The sequence below is a fragment of the Moschus berezovskii genome, chromosome 2, assembly GCF_049115385.1.
Source record: "Moschus berezovskii isolate FMDL1 chromosome 2, NW_MosBer_1.0, whole genome shotgun sequence".
NCBI classification, from domain to species: Eukaryota; Metazoa; Chordata; class Mammalia; order Artiodactyla; family Moschidae; genus Moschus; species Moschus berezovskii.
Genome location: NC_142461.1, coordinates 139,113,691 through 139,133,188, shown reverse-complemented (window position 1 = coordinate 139,133,188; position 19,498 = coordinate 139,113,691). Strand labels below are relative to the sequence as shown.

At 43.2% G+C, this 19,498-nt stretch overlaps 1 protein-coding gene across 5 annotated transcripts in view; it reads right to left on the bottom strand.

Moving 5' to 3' along the window:
* HERC2 (HECT and RLD domain containing E3 ubiquitin protein ligase 2) overlaps positions 1-19,498 on the bottom strand; it is a 248,598-nt gene that overhangs the window by 119,028 nt on the left and 110,072 nt on the right. For 4 of the 5 annotated variants that reach the window (XM_055398094.2, XM_055398096.2, XM_055398098.2 and 1 more), the window contains 10 exons: positions 19,201-19,392; positions 10,352-10,539; positions 9,059-9,251; positions 7,580-7,762; positions 5,450-5,631; positions 4,569-4,716; positions 4,293-4,489; positions 3,834-4,064; positions 2,828-2,966; positions 1,125-1,268 (listed from right to left, as the gene is read on the bottom strand). In XM_055398094.2, coding sequence (XP_055254069.1) covers positions 1,125-1,268; positions 2,828-2,966; positions 3,834-4,064; positions 4,293-4,489; positions 4,569-4,716; positions 5,450-5,631; positions 7,580-7,762; positions 9,059-9,251; positions 10,352-10,539; positions 19,201-19,392 — 1,797 coding nt within the window. The remainder of the gene's footprint in view (positions 1-1,124; positions 1,269-2,827; positions 2,967-3,833; positions 4,065-4,292; positions 4,490-4,568; positions 4,717-5,449; positions 5,632-7,579; positions 7,763-9,058; positions 9,252-10,351; positions 10,540-19,200; positions 19,393-19,498) is intronic. The other variant, XM_055398095.2, reaches the window with a different exon arrangement.

Sequence of the window (19,498 nt, the reverse complement as noted above, 5' to 3'; positions counted from 1 at the left end):
AAGTCCTTACCCCTGCAGCCAGGGCTGCCACACACCTCAAAGGCTGCTTGCTCTCCCCAGCCCTCAGCTCCAGCACCCCCAGGATGCCTATGAAACTGTGGTCACACGTCTTACAGCACACAGGACCATACCTTGGACAGTGCCATCTACTTTCATTTTCTCTCCCCACCCTGACTCCAGACAGTAAATCATAAACAAATACGATCTTGTTTTCCATAATATTTACCACAATGTCTTTCAATAGGAGATAATAAAAACATATTTCATAGCTTTTTTTTTCTATTCAAAATTAAATTAGCTCACTCCAGAAAACTGAGGTAATACAGAAAAGTACAAAGAAAATAAAGTCAGATGAAATTCTACTATCACTATTCTGATAAGCAGATGAATGCAAATCTACAAACAGATATACACAGCAATATCTTTTTATCATTTTGATATTTCCATGGTATTAAACCTATTATGTATCATCATTTGTGAATGGTGCCATGGTATTCCACTATATGGGTACACCACCTAGTAACGGGCATTCAGATGTCAGCACAAAAATAACACCGACAAAAAAACTACAGTGAGCACCTGGAAACACGCATCACGTGTTTACAGATGAGATGTAAAAAGATGTCAGCACCACAACATCGTTTCATGTGATAAATTCCCACAAGACAACTTATACAGATGCATGTATTTTAAAGTCTAACATTTACTCAAATGCCTGTTAGATGGTTGTACCAACTTAAATTCCCACTAGCATAGAAAAGTGTGAGGGTGGTGCCATTCTATGCACATATGAACCACTTTACCGCCTTATTAAAAGATGCAGATCCTGATTCTTTGGCTCTGTGGTGCAGCCTGAGAGTCCACATTTCTACATGTTCCTCATATGTGTCATCAATGCTACTGGTCCTCAGACCACACCTTATATACCAGGGCAAGAGAACACTGTTTCCCTCCCTCCCCATCAAATCCCCTCAGGTTTGTCTATAACTTCTCATTAGTTACTGGCCAGATTGCACATCTTCCTTGTACATGTAGAAGCCTTCTGTATTTTCCCTTTCGTGTCCCTTGGCTGTTTTCTATTGGAGTATTTCTTACAGGTCCAAAAGAGCTCCTTAAAAAGATACCTGTATGAGCAGCTGCAGCCTCCTGAACAGCTGGCTGAGACAAGATCTGCCTGAGCTGGTCCTGGTGGGAAAGCAGAGCACGGCCCGCCTTCAGAATATACAGTTTTAACTGCTGGCACCTCAGCAGGTCCAAGTCTACTTGTCCTGTGGGGAAAAAAGGACTGAGCAGGAAAGGCACATGCTGCTTGGGTAGACCACCTCAGCTGTTGTTCAGCCCTGTAGAGGTCCTGCCCTGAGGGACTCAGCTGATGTCCAAGTCTGTCTGCAATGAAAGGCTTGCCTTCCCCAGTGTTGTGGGGAAGCACGCTCTACCTCCCCCAGGTCTTCTCCCCTTCTTGCTCCCCATGTATTACCTTGAGTTGGGGTGACGATTAGGTGGCTTAACACAGTTAGAATCATATTAGCTATTGCTGCATGCATGCTCAGCCACTCTGTTGTGTCCAACTCTTTGCAACCCCACTGACTGTAGCCCACCAGGTTCCTTTCACCATGGGATTATTCAAGCAAGAACATTGGAATGGGCTGCCATTTCCTTTTCCATAACTATTGCTAGTATAATCAAATATTTCCTAAACTGCTAAAATTTCAACCCGATAGCTACATCACAAATAAAATACTTTCTTGTCTTGCTAAGACATCTATGAGACAATTTTGTCAGAGACTTACAACATACAGTTCTATAACTCATCAAAATCATGGCACTCTCTAGAATCTTGGGGCTTCCCTGATAGCTCTAGAATTTTATCTAATGCAACAACTGCAGTAATGTCCCCGAGTTGACTGAGGAACAGCCTAGGGAAGACACTACAAAGATACAGGCAGCCCACAAGAAGAGTGAGACTATAGTCATGGCTGCAGCATGCCAAAGCAAGACATGCTGGATCATGGACGGCAGCATGGAGCTGTGGGAAATGTGGGTGCGAGGGCACAGCGAGAGTGAGGGGTGCCGCTGGGGCAGCAAGTGCCAGTACCTGGAAGGCAGGAACACTGGCTAAGAGACACAGTTAGTTAAATTGTGGACATGCCATGGTTTACTTGCACCTGACCCTCTAGCCAGATATGTGAACTGGAGATCCATAGTTAAAAGTGTTCACCATCATTAATCCTACAGCAGCAATTACAGGGATGGGAGAAATGGGTGAGAAAACTCAAGAAGAGTGGCCCTAAAAAGCTAGAAATTATGGATGAAACCACAAGGATTTCCAATGTGCAAAGAATAGCCAGGGAGAAGAACTCACAAAGAACATATGAGCAGCAATGTAAAGAAAATCAATACAGCAATGGAAGAGGAATATTTTAAGCACGAGCAGCCTGGGTCTTGCATGGGTGGCCAGCATCCAGATACCACATGAGGCAGGACACACGGGCCCTGCCGGGTATGGCTGTCATGAGACCAGAAGCAGAGGTCCCAAAGTGTGATTAAGACAGGAGGCTAACGGGCAGTGAGAGAGAAAACAGACTCCTCTTCAAAGGGTGTGCTCAGAACATACGCAGGCCGGTGTTCTTCAGGTGCCACCCCCACCACAGCATCATTCGTTGTATCGCACACTCTCATCACCACTCCCATCATCGCTCAACCAATGGCCAATCCATCTGAACGCAAAGGCTTCAGCAATCAAAGAACTTACTCTGACAAAAGAACAAACACTGCTCAAACACTAGTTAAGACTGTAGCCATTTCACCACGAAGCACATGTACTGACCTGCAAAACCCTGTTTAGGTGATTTCTTTACTTTGTGCTTTTCCAGTTTGCTTCCAGCGAGGTTCACCAACTGAGCCCACACCGAGAGCATGGGCTCTGTGAACGGCAGGTTAGTGACACTGAACGCCACGGCGGGGAGCTGAAGAAAGACCACAGAAACCTTCAAAGTGTGTCCAGTGAGAGGAACAAACGAATGTTCCGAAAAGTTAGCACAATCAGGAATCTTAACTCTAAAATAACACATGTATTCAAAACTGTTTTTACATCTGAAAGTAATTTTGAAAGATGACCCTGAAGGTAAGATGAAGATTTACATGTATAGTAAATATAACATTAGTTTTTTCTTTGTCAACTTTTTAACAATAATTACATGATGGTGGTAGTTACTCTCAAGTATTTTCTATACATTTCAAATTTTCTATGACATGCATATATTCCTATAATAATCGAAAACAATATTTTATTGAAACATACAGTAAAATTGCACTTTTTCACTTGCACTTGCACTTAGGTTACACAAAGTAACATAATTCACTCACTTTCCCAATGGACCCCCAGTTCACAGGTTTAAGATGACAGTACCTGCTAAATATAGTCATGTCACTAAACACAGTAATTAAGCATTTTCTACATGAAAATGCTTTTTAAAAATCATTTTAAAGGAATTATTTTTAGGTTTTTTGAAAGTTGAGTTGTTCTATAAAAAATAAATTTCATAAATTCACATTCTAAAATAAATACAGCTAATATACTTACACAAGACCTTCTAAATAACTAACTGCCTTTCGTGCCTTTAAAGGCTAAAATAAGACACGTGAACTGCTACTCTATACAAGCCTGTGAGACCCGATTAACCGCAGGAATGGAGGGCAAAGAAAGGCCGTTCTCCTCAAGCTGGGCCACTACCCGGAAAGCAGACCCAAACCGCAAGAGTCAAGCTCCTCCCACTTCTAACGTGAAAGCCCTTCACCTTAATACCGGGCAACCCGAACACAAGCGCACTTACTGGCTTCAGCTGATTCAGTGGGCAAACACGACAGGTTCGCAAGTCACAGAACTGCACGGTGATTTTGCCCTTCGGAGTGATGCGAGTCACGGTGCCTTCTCCAAATTCATCATGCATGACCTGTCCCCCTAGTCGCAACCGGCCGTCGATGCCTCCAATGACAGCCAGGACTGCCATGAGGCTCCCCACCTCAGGGTTCTCACAGTCAGGAAAGTAGTCATCTAACAGAGCCTAGTGCAGACAGACAGCAGACTTGAGGAGAGCCTAGGGGGCTACCTATTTCTCACACATTTACAATTAAGCCAAATTTACTTTTTATATTAGTTCCTCAATAATTTTTTCATATTTTAAAATATATTCATGAACAAAATACATGGCATTTAAAAAGATAATTTGAGAGTTAAATCAACAGTCTATAGAGAAACACTGCCAGATGTGCAAAGAGCTTGCAGCACCCACCCCTTCAGCTGGTTTTCCTGCACAGCTGCGAGTGACCGAGTGGAGCTGTGAGTTGATGTACTTGTTGATGAGCCCGTTCCACTGGCCCAGGGAGTGCAGGGTGCGGAGCAGCGCCACCACCTCCTCCGCCAGTGTGCTGCTGTGCGTAGCAGTCAGGGAAGCCTGCGGGCGTGCCCTCCGCCTCCTCAGACTGGATTCTGTAGAACATACACAGAGGAAGGGCTATGACGCCCCACTTGCTCAACCAGGACAGCAAGAAGGAGGAGAGCTGCCCACCTCTGAGGAATGGGACGTCTGAAGAGCACGTGGTGAGCAAGCTGCCCAGGAAACCAAAGAGCTTCTCCACAAGGCACTCCATGTCCCTGGCCCGCTCCGTCTTGTCCCATGACGGCAGTACTGTTTGCAGCAAATGTACAGCTAAGATCTGATCAAGGTGATTTAAAACAGCAAGTATTAAAGAAAGCCATTATCCAAAAGATTATGAGGTAACAGATTTTAATTTGTGTTCCTATAATGCAATTAATCGTGTGAAAATTCTAATATTATTTTATAGCCACATAATTACCTCAAAGTTGATTAATAATATGAATTATCAGGTTAAAAAAATTGGCTACATTACGCATGGAGATACTCATTTAATTAAAAAATAATTTCTTTAGTTTAATTCTTCTCAAGACAAGTATACCACAACTATAGTGAAGGTGAGAGCAGCTGGTCATAGAAAGCAAGTCACCTAAGGCTTAACAGCTTCATCAATTTAAAATAATTCATGTCTTTAGCCTCTTGTCCCAGGGCTTCCGAGGTGGCCCCAGTGGTAAAGAACCTGCCTGCTAATGCAGGAGACGTAAGACACGCAGGTTCAATCCCTGGGTCGGGAAGATGCCCCAGAGTAGGAAGTGGCAACCAGTCCAGTATTCTTGCCTGCAGAATCTCTATGGACAGAGACGCCTGGCGGGCTACAGTTCCAAGGGTCACAAAGCGTTGAAACAACTGAAGAGACTTAGTATGCATTGGTATCTAGAAAATCCACCCTGTGTTAGTTCTTTTCTGCACTTAGGAACCTAATCACGATGGCCAGCCTGACGCCAACACTGACGGGACTCCCAATCCCAAAATTCACAGTGAGCACGGATCAGTGTGGCAGCACAGTGAGTTACCTGCCGCTGAAGGGAGGCAGCAGTGAAAGGCGAGTGTCCCTCCACGACCTTCACGAGCAGCGAGATCCAGGGCGGGGAGCTGAGGGCCGCGCACATGTGCGGCGTGAGGGCGATGCTGCGCACAAAGCCCAGGGTGCACCAGCTCCGATGCTGCTCCCGGCACACCAGCCTGCTGGGGGAGGCTGGCAGAGCAAGACAGACCAGCTTGGCACCCACGCGCTAAAACAAGCACTCAGAACCACCTTTACTTTCAACTTACCTAAGTCACACATTTTCAATAACAAGCTCCTTTACAAATATACTACAATGTCACTGATTCTAAGTGAGAAGAACAGGAGAATACTTGCAAGCTAGCTCAAGGAACACCTTACATTTTAAAATCTCTAAGGTACGTGGAGTAATTCAAACTCGTTGAGGAATTTCATCTACATACTATCTCTAAGCAGTAGGAAAACAATCTACAATTCAAAGAGCAGTTATCTGTGGGAGGGCAAATACCATAGCTTGTAAATTTCACATGTTTTAAATATCTCCCATAAGCTTGTTTATATTTAGTCTGCATCATAAATTCCCAGCCCAAGTTTTAAGAAGACTGTATTCCTAAAAAAAGAGTAGGAGGTTTTCATGAGACAGTGACCCTGACTGTTCCTCCAGGGTCTGCACTCATGGACCCCTGGGGCTTCCACACCCTCCTGGCTGGCAGAGACTGTGAGGTGGGGGCATGCCACGTGACCCGCTCTGATGCCAGACTAGTTCCCCTTCCCCAGTTTCCACAGTCCAGCTCCCTGCTCACCAGGGACACCGCTCTTCACACACACGCTCACGCCACTCACTCAGTCACACTTAACCACACACGTGCACAGGTCCTGGCACCTGACCCCATCAGACGCCACTCTCACAGTCACGGACACAGCCAAACTCTCAACACAGCCAACTACACACATGCACACTCAATCTCACATATGCGTACACACTTACACCTGCACCCACACACACACACACACATTTGCTCCAATCACTTCCTCAACTTCTCCCACACTTACACATACTCACATTCACATACTCAAACACTTTGGTAGACTGCATTGTACCCTCAAAATTCATGTTCACCCAGAGTTAGATGTGGAAATAAATTCTTCACAGATATAATTAAGATAAAGATTGAGATGATATTATACTGGATTAGGGTGAACACAAAATCAAACGAAGGTACTTATAGGAAGGAGAAAAGAAGAGGGGAGGCATTCAACTAAAGATGAGGCAGAGACTGGAATGATGTGACCACACACCACACTTCTGAAGCCTGGAGGAACAAAAGCTAAAATTCAGGGTCGTCCCCCAGAGTGTGAGAAGGAGCATGCCTTGATTTTGGACTTCGGCTATCTAAAATTCTCAGAGAGTGAAGTTCTTGTTTTAAGCCTCTGTAAGAGTTGAATTATGTTCCCCCACAATTCACATGTTGGAGTTCTAATCCTTAGTTCCTCAGAATGCAACCCTGTTTAGAAACAGATGCACTAAGTTTAGATGAAGCTAAACTAGATAAGGATGAGTCCTTAATCCAATGTAACTGACATCCTTATAAAAAAGAGAAATCTGGAGACAGACACATACAGGAAGAATGCCATGTGAAGATGAGGGATGCCAAAGGGAAGATGAGGGAAGCCAAGGAATGCCAAAAGATTGCCAGCAAACCATCAGATGTTAGTGAGGGCCCTCAAACAGATCCTGCCCTCAGACTCATAAAAAAGAACTCGACCTGCTCATTCTTTGATCTTGAACTTCTAGCCTTCAGAACTGTGAAGAAGTAAGTTTCTGAAGTTGAGACGGCCCAGGCTGCAGTACTTTGATGGGGCAGGCCGTGTCTGTGGTGCCGTGTACACCCGCAGGGTGTACACCACCACGAGTGAGCTCTACTGGGGACTACCAGCTTTGGGCGCCAATGATAAACCAGTGCACGCTCATCAGCCGCGACAGGCCTACCACCGTGGAGGGCGGTGCTGATAATGGCGAACGCAGCTACCATGTCTGTGTAAGTCATCACAGCGGCCTTACCACACTGACACACACACCCACAATCACCCACACACACACCCAAACCGACCCCTTGGCCCACAACTCTCCACTGCATACATGTCTTGTCTGTTGTTCCACTCTCCACCAACATCCGCAGCAGCCCGCAGAGGGTCTTTGTGGCTTCGCTCTGCATGACTTCAGCATGGATTCCAGCAGAAAGACAAAGAGTCTGCAGTAAATTAACAGTGCTGGTGAGCATCATTGCAGTGGGGTGAATATTCCTTTCAATTTGTTCAGCTTCTGAAAAAAAGAATCAAAATAAGGAACTATACTTCCAAAAAAAAAAAAAACTGGAAAATGTCTCTACACATAACTTAAGGGATTTAATATCACATACTTCTTCTCTTACTGTAGAAAGGGAAGCAGTTCTTTATATTAAAGGTGGAATTCAGGATGCACTGAACACGCACACTAATCGAAGGGAATAAGACTTTTCCATTACAGTTCAATTTTTTAAAGCAATCTCATCCTACAGCTCAGAAACACTAGAACAATTCCAAGGATTCATTCCTTAGAAAAACAACTTCAATGTCAGAAGCTGGCTGCTGCTAAGTTGGCTGCGCCCTGGATAAGTATTAGGTGGGTGCTTCCATGGAAGGGAACCAGGTGCTCACATGTACAGATCACTGGATCTTTGATAAGGAATACACGTGGAACCGGACCATCTTTCTGTCACTTGGCCAGCCCTGTTCAGGACCCCAACTTCACAAATGAAACCCCCTGGCAGAGAGGCAGGAGTAGGGACAACTGTCCTGGACACTGTCAGATGCAGTGGTAACAAATGAGCATCGACTACCTAGGTGGGGCCACAGAGCTTCCCGTGTGCTACTCCTAATGTGCCCCAGACAGGCATCATCCGTTTATATCTGACATGTGTGGAGTGGCCTGCACACACCATGGGCACAGAACACCTAGCCCACCTCCCACACCACCCTTTCTCTAGTGAACTCAGTTTCTTGGGTGTTCTCTCCTAACCATAAAAGTGATCTTGGGAGCCTGCCATCCCATGCATACAGCAGACACCTGAGCCCCCAAATCAGTGCCAGCCTCCTGGACAGTCTCACCAAGACTGGTATCCCAAGGTCTTTCAGACATGTCTGAAAGATGTCATGAAGCCCTCCTCCTACAATCCTGCCTCTTAATACATTGGAATTAACTTTCTGAGGTCACCAAATTCTCACCTTCATTTTACCAAAGGCAGTAAAGTACTGACTAACTCCACACTGTGTGACACATTCTAAGAGAAGGTGAAAGAAGGAAACACACATGCTCCAGGGCATGGTGAGGCAACGTCCACTACATGAGGCACCGGCTCAGGGATCCCCAGCAGACCCCCCAGAAAAGAGGGCGCAGCAGGCTCTATGCTACGTCAGCTGCCCCTACAACACCATCTCCAAGAAGGACAGGGACTCCTGCTCCCGGGCCTGCTTCAACCAGACCGCCACGGAAAGCACCACCCATGGAGAGCCACCCTCACTCCCAAAAGGACGGACAAACGGCACATGCACTCAGCTTGCCAGGGCCCCAGACACCCACCAGAGTCATCCTCCGTGTCTGAGTCCTCTGCCGAAGGCTGCGTAGAGACTGGGAGCTCCGCCAGCTTCAAGTCATACTTCCCCTCCTTCCCCATCCTGTAAGAGTTGGTGCTGCCTGTGTCCCACTGGACCCTGATCCACCCATCCTCTCCAAGTTCACCAATCACACGGCCAAGGCCAGGAGGAGGTCCATCCTGAGGAAGCCAAAACAAAGACTGGTTAACAGGGTGCAGGCCTCTCACTGGAACACTGCCTGTAAGGGTGGCTGCACAGACCTCAAGTCAGCGGAGGGCTCCAAACCCACCTATACTCAGAGCTCACTTCACCACTGTAAGGAGAACACCAGGACTGACCTGCCCACACTCCTAACAAAACAGGTTAAGTGGGGAGAGAACCACCTCCTCACTTAGCATCCTCTATAAGCCAATGCAGACACCAGACTTTCCAGCCTGGTTCTGCCACCCTGCTCACTGGCCCCCCCCTCATCCCTCATGGGGCTTCACATGGTTGGGAACCTCAAACAAGCACCAGTATCTCCTCACTCCCTTTCACTCTTCAATTTTCCCTCAAACCTTAAGACTGAAACTCTACTTCTAACTTCTACGAGTAGAAGCTGTTTTCAGGATGCTGCTATTTGTCCTGGACACACTGATTTTCTGAGATGATTCTCAGGAGGTACATGCTTAAGAGTGAAGCTGAGAAAACCTGGACATGACAAGAATGTTCCATATCACAGGAGGGTGAGCACTGGCCTAGCTAGTCACTCGAGTAATGGTGTAGAGCCCAGTTCCAACCTCTACTCAGGGAGACCCGACAGACACATGGGGGTAAGGTGCTGGGGGGAGAAGGGGAAGGACAGACACTGCCCAAGCAGGTGCCTGTAGCTGCTGGGTCAAGACACCTAACTGGCACCCGGCCATCAGCTCTCAGAGGCAGGGTCGGAGCTTTCCACGATGTGACTGTGCAGACGCGGTTTACTCTCTCCTGATCACCCTCTCTCTTGCTCCAGGCTGAACCTCAAGTCAAGCCTAGGCCAGGAGTTTCCCAAAACAAGCCGCTACTCCTCCAAGATGTGGTCCTGTTCAAGGGCCCTAGAGCAGGCTGCTGCCCTTCTCTACTGGTGCTGAGATTCTACTCGCCCACCCAGGAATCGGTAACTACATCGCCTGTCAACCACACCTGTCTTTGAGTGTAGGTATTTATTCCAGTCTCTACCCACTCATCACATGCAGCTCAGGATGCGCAGAGGGTGACTAATGTGTGGCTAATACATTTAACTCAAATCTCTAAGGACCTGATCACCCCATTTCCAGTCCACGCCTCTCATGACCCTGGTTCCAATCTTCATCATGGCGGCCAACTCTGGCCCTGAAACTGGCAGCTGTACTGGGGCTGTTTCCTTCCGTGTCTCTTCCAAAACTGTAGCAGAAGCTCCTCGGGCAGAAGCATTCATGTCTTCTTCAACATTATCACAACTAGGGCCTATCAGAGCATCAGAAAAAGCAGATGAACCAATAAGCAGTTAAGTATTAATGAAGATGATAATTTTAAATAATCTATAGTGTAGTTTTTACCAATACAACAAATACCAAGAAAAATTTACTGATGAGAACTAAGACTTTTAAAAGGTAAAGAGAGGACAAAATATATAAATATGTATTAGAAATATGTAGAAGATTTTATACAGGGTTATTATCATCTTTCTAAATTCCATATATATGCGTTAATATACTGTATTGGTGTTTTTCTTTCTGGCTTACTTCACTCTGTATAATAGGCTCCAGTTTCATCCACCTCATTAGAACTGATTCAAGTAAGGGCGAGGGTGGGATGATTTGGGAGAATGGCCTTGAAACATTTATATTATCGTATGTGAAACGAATCACTAGTCCAGGTTCGATGCATGATACAGGATGCTCGGGACTGGTGCACTGGGATGAACCAGAGGGATGGGAGGGGGAGGGAGGTGGAAGGGGGGCGTTCAAGATGGAGAGCACATGTACACCCGGGGCAGATTCATGTCAATGTATGGCAAAACCAACACAATAATGTAAAGTAATTATTAGCCTCCAATTAAAATAAATAAATTTTTTTTTAAACGTAGAAGATTTTAGAAATTCTCAGAAAAAATATTTACTCTTTACAGGAATTATGATCCACTCCAAAAAGCAAAAATGATTAGAGAGACACTCATTACTCATATTTTTATTAGAACAGGAAAACACATGATAACCATCTAAATGTTTAACACTGTGAGACATTAACAACCTTTAATTATGGTACTGGGAAGAAAAGAGCTGATAAAGAAGGCCTGATACTGTTGTCCCCAGAAAAGACTGTTTACAGGGCTGGCCCTCAGCTGGCCCTTGGGAGCCTGGATTTCGTGAAGGCTCCCACCAGTCCTTAACTGCCAAGAAGCCATTCCTCTGCCTAAACTGCACAAAGAACATGGTCTCTGATAAAATCTGCTTCTTTCTGGGGGATCTGAAGCTTACTCAAGTGTCAGGCAGAGATGCCTACGCAACCTGCCCCAGTGAAAGCCCAGGGCACCAAGTCTCCATACTTTGCTTGTAAAGACAACACTTCACATGTGTGGTCACAACTCTTTGCTAGGGGAACTAAATGCACTCTGTGTGTCTCCACCAGGGGAGGATTTGTGTCCAGTCTCTCTGACACTTTACCTATGTGCCATGGCTGATTCTGCTTTCTACTCTTTCACTGTAACAAACTTTAGCCCTAAGTATGACTATAGCTGGAGTCTTGTGAGGCCTGCGAGCAAATCATTAAAACTGGAGGTGGTCTTGGGAACCCTGACACAGGGATGGCAGCAACGGGATTTGCTAAAACAATGTGGACTCATGCAAATATTGCAAAACCATTGTCTGGTACAAGGGAAAAAGAAGGAATAGGACATGATGAAAATTTGGTCCCTGATGGCCATGGAACCACTCACAGTATAAAATAGAAGCTGAGCTGTAATCTGTGAGAAGTAAACTTTACCAATGTATTTGGAAACAGGAAATTTAGCCCCAGGAACCAGCATGCTGCCCTGAGAGAGGGGTGTGCACAGCCCTGGTAACCCTCTGGTTTCTGTTCTCTCTCCAGGACAGAAAAGGGCCCCAAACATTCCCAAAGGTGGGCTTGATTGGGTGAAAAATTTAAAGTTTGTGTTCTGCTCTCCTCCAAGAAGGAGGAAAAAAAAAATGTGCTCAATTCCCAGGTCAGGAGTAAAGCTTTAAATAAACTGGAGGGAAAATAAGTCTTTTTCTCAACCTGGGAGTGCCTCTGTGAGGCCCCAGAAGGGGAGGGGGTTCCATCTAGCTGGTATCTCCCCAGGAAGCTATAACGTTAACACTGTAAATGCTGAATTTGCTGCTAAGGGTGTGAATACATTTTGCAATAAGGAAAAAAGGAGAATCTTTTTTTAAGTGATTTGTATTTTGTGGCTATTGTATGTGGATGTATACAGAAAAGTCAATGTAAAATATTGTATGCTAATGATTTCTTAAATGAAAGAGAATCACCTTGATTAGAGAAAGCAACAAAGATAGATATGTATTCACTGGACACAACTCCCTGGCTTTTCACAGTCGGTACTGTTAACAGAGGAAGCCCCCATAATTAACAATTTGTGCTCTGACTTTTACCTATTGGAGTCTCTGGGAAAAAAAGGGAGACAACAGGAAAATAGAGGCAACTTTAGATGGAGATATACTTTTTAAGATTTTTACAACAATTTTTAGTTGCTAATGAGGTCCATAGAAATCAGATGTTGACTCAGAGTCTGGTGCATATTTCTGAATGGGTCCCGTGGGCACAAAGACTGGCAACATCAAATTACTTAGGAAAGCTCTGCTCTTTCATTTGGATTTAGAACACTGGCCCTGCAGTATCTAAAAATTTCAGCAAAGAACAACATTATAAATGAATCAGATTTACCAGACATGAAGAGACATTCTATACAAAAACAGAAGAAAACACACTCTTCTCAAGTGTTCACAGGGAACACCCTCCAGGATAGGTAGTATTTTAGGTCACAAAACGATAAACTGAAATATAAAATCATATAAATTATATTCTCTGATCACAGTGGAATGAAACTAGAAACTATAACAATAGCTAGAAATGTCATAAGAATGTGAAAACTAAACAACACACAAGTATGTGAAAACATAACAGGACAAAGAAAGAAAAATCACAACAAAAAGTAATACTTTGAAACAAATGGAAACAAAAACACAAAGCTTAAGAGATGCAACAAAAACAGTACCAAGGAGGAAATTTAAACCTATAAATGCATACTTAAGATCTCAAAACAACTAAACAACTTAACTACACCTGGATGAACTAAAAAAATAAGAACTAAGTAAACCTAAGGGTAGCAGAAGGGAAATAACAAACACTAGAACAGAGATCAATAGAATCAACAAAATCAGACGTTTTTTTTGAAAAACATCAACAAAACTGACAAACTTAAAGCAGATAAACCAAGAAAAATGAAGATACAAATAAATAAACCCAGAAATGAAAAGTGGGAAGACTGCTACTAATCCTACAGAAATTAAAGAATTATGAGAGCACTACGAACTGAACACTAATGAATTATCTAACCTACAGGAAACGGGTAAACTCCTAGAAACACAGAAATTAGCTGACCTGACTCGAGTAGAATATGTGAACAGACATAAAACAAATGAAGACACTGAATCACTAATCAAAAACCTCTCAAGAGATTGAGAGGCTTCCCTGGTTGCTCAGTGGAACAGAATCTGCCTGCCAATTCAGGAGACATGGGCTCAACTCCTGACCAAGAAAGATTCCACATGCCTCAGAACAATCAAACCTGTGCGCCACAACTATAGTGCCCATGTGCTGCCACTACTAAAGACCACGTGGCTAGGGCCCGTGCTCTGCAACAAGAGAAGCCCCCACATGGCAACTGGAGAGGAGCGCTTGCTATCCACAACTAGAGAAAAGACCAAGTAGCAACGAAGACCCAGCACAGCCAAAAGTAAATAAATAAAACCTCTCAACAACACAACAAAAAAAAAAAAAACAGGAGCATTCGGCTTAACTGGTAAAGTCTACCAAACACTGAAGAAGAATCAACACCAATTCTAACTCTTTCAAAGGCAGAACAAGCGGGAACTACTCGCTAACTTACATCAATGAGGCCAGCATTACCCTGGTAACAACAACAAAAAAAAACTATAAAATATTGCTCAAAGAAATGAAAGAAGACCTAAACAAATATAAAATAATCTCATATTCATAAAATAAAAGACTTAATGTTGTTAAGATGGCAGTACTCCCCAAAAGGATCTACAGATTCAATATAATCCTTGAAAATTTCAATGGCTTTTTGGCAGACATGGAAAAGCGACCTGGAAGTCATATGGAAATGCAAGGGACTAGAAATAACTAAAATAATCGTGAGAAAGAAAAAGTTGAAAGACATACCTGTCAATTTTAAAACTTACCACAAAGCTTTCATCAGAGTGTTCAAAACAATGTGGGATTAGTGTAATGACAGACACATAGAACAACACAAACAAAACTGAGATTCTGGAAATACACTTAAATAGCTACAGGCAAATGATTTTTGACAGGGGTGCTAAGAGTTTGAGAACAGTCTTTCCAAAAAATGATACTGAGACAACTGGATAAGCAAAAAATTAATAAAGTGAACCCTCATCTCACATATTTAAAAAATCATCTTAAAGTGGATCATAAAACTAAATACAAGACTTAATGAAGAAAATATAATGGGTAATCCTCATGACCTTGGATTTGACAATGATTTCTTAGACATAACATCAAAAGCACAAGCAACAGAAGAATAATAAGAATACTAACAGATAAATTAGACATTTTATAATTTCTGTAAACCAAAATAAAATAAAACCCAGAATGGAAAAAAAAAAAACGTCCTCCAATCATATCACTGTTAACAGTCTAAAAGTATCCAGAATGTCAAAGGACCCCTACAACTCAACAACACACACAACTGAATTTTTAAATGAGCAAAGGACCCTGAATAGACATTATTTCCTAGATATACATATGGCCAAGAAGCATGGGTAAAGAGACTAATGTCATTCAGTATTGTTGTTGTTTGGCCACTAAGTTATGTCTGCCTCTTTGTGACCCCATGGACTGTAACATGCCAGGCTCCTCTATCCTCCACTGTCTCCCAGAGTTTGCTCAAATTAATGTCCATTGAGTCAGTGATGCTATCTAACCAACTCATCCTCTGCCACCCTATCTCCTTTTGCCTTCAATCTTTCCCTGCATCAGGGTCTTTTCCAACGAGGTGGCTGGTCGCAACAGGCAACCAAAGTATGGTAGTTTCAGCATCAGTCCTTCAAATGAATATTCAGGGCTCATTTCCTTTAGGATTTACTGGTTTGATCTCCTTGCAGTCCAAGAGACTCTCCAGAGTCTTTTTCAGCACCACAATTTGAAAGCATCAATTCTTTGGCACTCAGCCTTCTTTATGGTCCAACTCTCACATCTGTACATGATTACAGTAAGTTTGTTGGCAAAGTGACATCTCTGCTTTAAAATATGCTCTCTAGTTTTCTCATAGCTTTCCTTCCAAGGAGCAAGAGTCTTTTAATTTCATGGCTACAGTCACCTCTTTTAATTTCATGGCTACAGTCACCATTCACAGTGATTTTGGAGCCCAGTAATATTGCCATGCCTTCTATTTGCCATGAAGTGATAGGACCAGATGCCATGACCTTAGTTTTTTTTTTTCAATGTTGAGTTTCAAGCCAGCTTTTTCACTCTCCTCTTTCACCCTCATCAAGAGGCTCTTTAGTTCCTCTTCACTTCCTGCCATTAGAGTGGCATCATCTGCATATCTGAGATTATTGATATTTCGCCCAGCAATCTTTGATTCCTCCAACTCAGTACTTCACATGATGTACTCTACAAGAAAGTTAAATAAGCAGGGTGACAATATACAACCTTGTATACTTTTCTATCAATTTTGAACCAATCCACTGTTCCATGTCCGGTTCTAACTTTTTCTTCTTGACACACTTACAGGTTTCTCAGGAGAAAGGTGAGGTGACCTGGTATTCCCATCTCTTTAAGAATTTTCCACAGTCAAAGACTTTAGCAATGAAACAGAATTAAGATGTTTTCTGGAACTCCCTTGCTCTCACTATGATCCAATGAATGTTGGCAATCTGCTTCCTCTGCCTCTTGAAACCCAGCTTATACATCTGGAAGTTCTTGGTTGAAGTCCTGGTAATGGACTTCCCTAGTGGTTCAGATGGTATAGCATCTGCCTACAATGAAGGAGACCCAAGTTCAATCCCTGAGTCGGGAAGATCTCCTGGAGAAGGAAATGGCAACCCACTCCAGTACTCTTGCCTGAAAAATCCCATGGACAGAGAAGCCTGGTAGGCTACACTCCCTGGGGTCGCAAAGAGTCAGACACAACTGAGCGACTTCACTTTCTTTCTTTCTTACCAATATGCAAAATGAGTGCAACAGCACAGTAGTTTGAATATTTGTTGGCATTGCTTCTTCTTTGGGATTGGAGTGAAAACTGACCTTTTCCAGTCCTGTGGCCATTGAGTTTTCAAATTTTGCTGACATACTGACTGCAGCACTTTGACAGCATCATCTTTTAGGAATTTAAATAGCTCAACTGGATTTCCATCACCTCCTCTTGCTTTGCTCATAGCAGCGCTTCCTAAAGTCCACCTGACTTCACACTCCAGGATGCCTTGCTCCAGGTGAGTGAAAACAGCACCCTGGTCATCCCAATCACTAATAACTTCACTGTGTGCCTCTGTACATTCGTGCCGCCTCCTCTTCTTTCCAGTCTCTCCTGCTTCTGTTAAGTCTCTGTCCTTTCTGTCCTTTATCATACCCACCCTTGTACGAAATGTTCCCTGATATGTATCTCCAACTTTCTGGAAGAGATCTCTTGTCTTTTCCCATTTTATTCCTTTCCTCCATTTCTTTGCACTATTCATTTAATAAGGCCTTGCTAGTCTGTGGAACTCTGCATTCAGTAGGATATATCTTTCCCTTTCTCCCTTGCCTTTCACTTCTTTTCACAGCTACTTGTAAAGCCTCCTCAGACAACCACTTTGCCTTCTGCATTTTTCTTTCTTTGGGATGGTTTTGGTCACTGCCTCCTGTACAATGTTATGTACCTCTGTTCACAGTTCTTCATGCACTCTGTCTACCAGATCTAATCCCTTGAATCTATTTGTCACTGCCACCATACAATCATTAAGGGATTTGATTTAGATCATAACTGAATGGCCTAGTGGTTTTCCCTACTTTCTTCAATTTAAGCCTGAATTTTGCCACATGGAGCTCATGACCTGAGCCACAGTCAGCTCCGGGTCTTGTTTTTACTGACTGTATAGAGCTGCTCCATCTTTGGCTACAAAGAACATAATCAATCTGATTTCAGTATTGACCATCTGATGATGTCCATGTGTGGAGCTGTCTCTTGGGTTGTTGGAAAAAGGGTGTTTGCTATGACCAGTGTGTTCTCTTGACAAAACTCCAAGGCCATACTTGCCTGTTATTCTGAGTATATCTTCACTTCCCATTTTTGCATTCCAATCCCCTATGGACATCACTTTTTGGTGTTAGTTCAAGAATGCGTCACAGGTCTTCACAAAACTGATCAACTTCAGCTTCTTCAGCATCAGTGGTTGGGGCATAGCCTTGGATTATTACTATGATGCTGCAAGGTTTGCCTTGGAAACGAATCAAGATCATTCTGTCGTTTTTGAGATTGCACCCAAACACTGCATTTCAGACTCTTTCACAGCCTTCTATGAAGGCTACTTCATTTCTTTTAAGGGATTCTTGGCCACAATAGTAGACATAATGATCATCTGAATTAAATTCACCCATTCCCATCCATTTTAGCTCATTGACTTCTAAGATGTCAATGTTCATTCCTGTCATCTCCTGCTTCACCACATCCAACTTACTGTGATTCAAGGACCTAAAAATATTGTTCTTTACAAAATCAACTTTACTTTCACCACCAGACACTCCACACCTGAGCATTGTTTTCATTTTTCCCTAGCCACTTCATTCTTTCTGGAGCTATTAGTAACTGCTCTCCTCTCTTCCACAGTAGCATAGTGGATACCTTCCAACCTGGGGAGCTCATCTTCTGCTGTCTTATCTTTTTGCCTTTTCATACTGCCCATGGGGTTCTCCAGGCAAGAACACTGCACTGGTTCGCTATTCCCTCCTCCAGTGGACCAAATTCTGTCAGTACTCTTCACTGTGATATTCTGGGTGGTCCTGCACAGCATGGCTCATCACTTTACTGAGTTATGCAAGACCCTTCACCACAAGGCTGTGATCCATGAAAGGACACTCAATATTAGAGTAGCATAAAGTAAATCATAATGAAGTATCACTTCACACCAACTTGGGTAGCCTAAATTAAAGAAAAAAAAAAGTCAGAACATAACTTGCGTTGGCAAGGACATGGAGAAGCTTCAACTCTTGGCCCACTGCAGGTGAAAATGTAAAATGCTATAGTCCTGTGGAATAGTTTGGCAATTTCTGAGCAAGCTGAACATAGGAATACCATATGACCCTGCAATTTTACTCCCATGTATATAACAAAGGGACTGGTACCTGTACACAGATTTCCGAGCAATACCATGGCCAAAAAGTAGATATAAGCCAATATCCATAAAAGATGAATAAAACATAGTATATTCATATAATATTAGCCATAAAAAGAAATGAAGTATTGATATTAATGCATACTAAACAAGCCATATATAAAAGGCTAAAATTTGTTTGTATGATTTCATTTGTATGAAATATCCAAACAAGTAAGTCCACAAAGATAGAAAGCAGATTTGCTACTGCCAATAATTAGGGGAGTGGGAAATCAGGAGTCACTGGTAAATGGACATGTGTTTGCATTTCAGATGATAAACAGTTATAGACAACAGCATTAATGCTTGCACAACACTGTGGATGTGATTATTAACAATGAGTTATAAAATTACTTAGAATAGTAAATTTTATATTATTTGTACTTATCCACCAAAAAAAAGAAAAATTTATAGAAAGAGAGATCAAGACAAACCAATGAATTTTCACAAGTGACTTAGGGCAATGCCAACCCACCAATGAGACGAAGTGCTGTCTGTGTAAGAGCGAGCGTGCCAGAATTCAGCAGAAGGCTCAGGTTGTGGGCACCATGCTGCAGGGTGAGCATACTGAGCATTACCAGGAGAAAGCGAGCTTGTGGGGTCGTCCCCAGGCTTGGTCCTGATGGGTTCTCATTTGTAATCGTTTGCAAGGGGACAGGCTGGATACCTAAAAGGCATTGGCACGCAGGTCAATTTCTTGTGCATTGATCCAGAATATACACAAAGCAGAAAGCATTAACAATTTTTTTTAGTAAGTCTGTCTTTTTCATCAA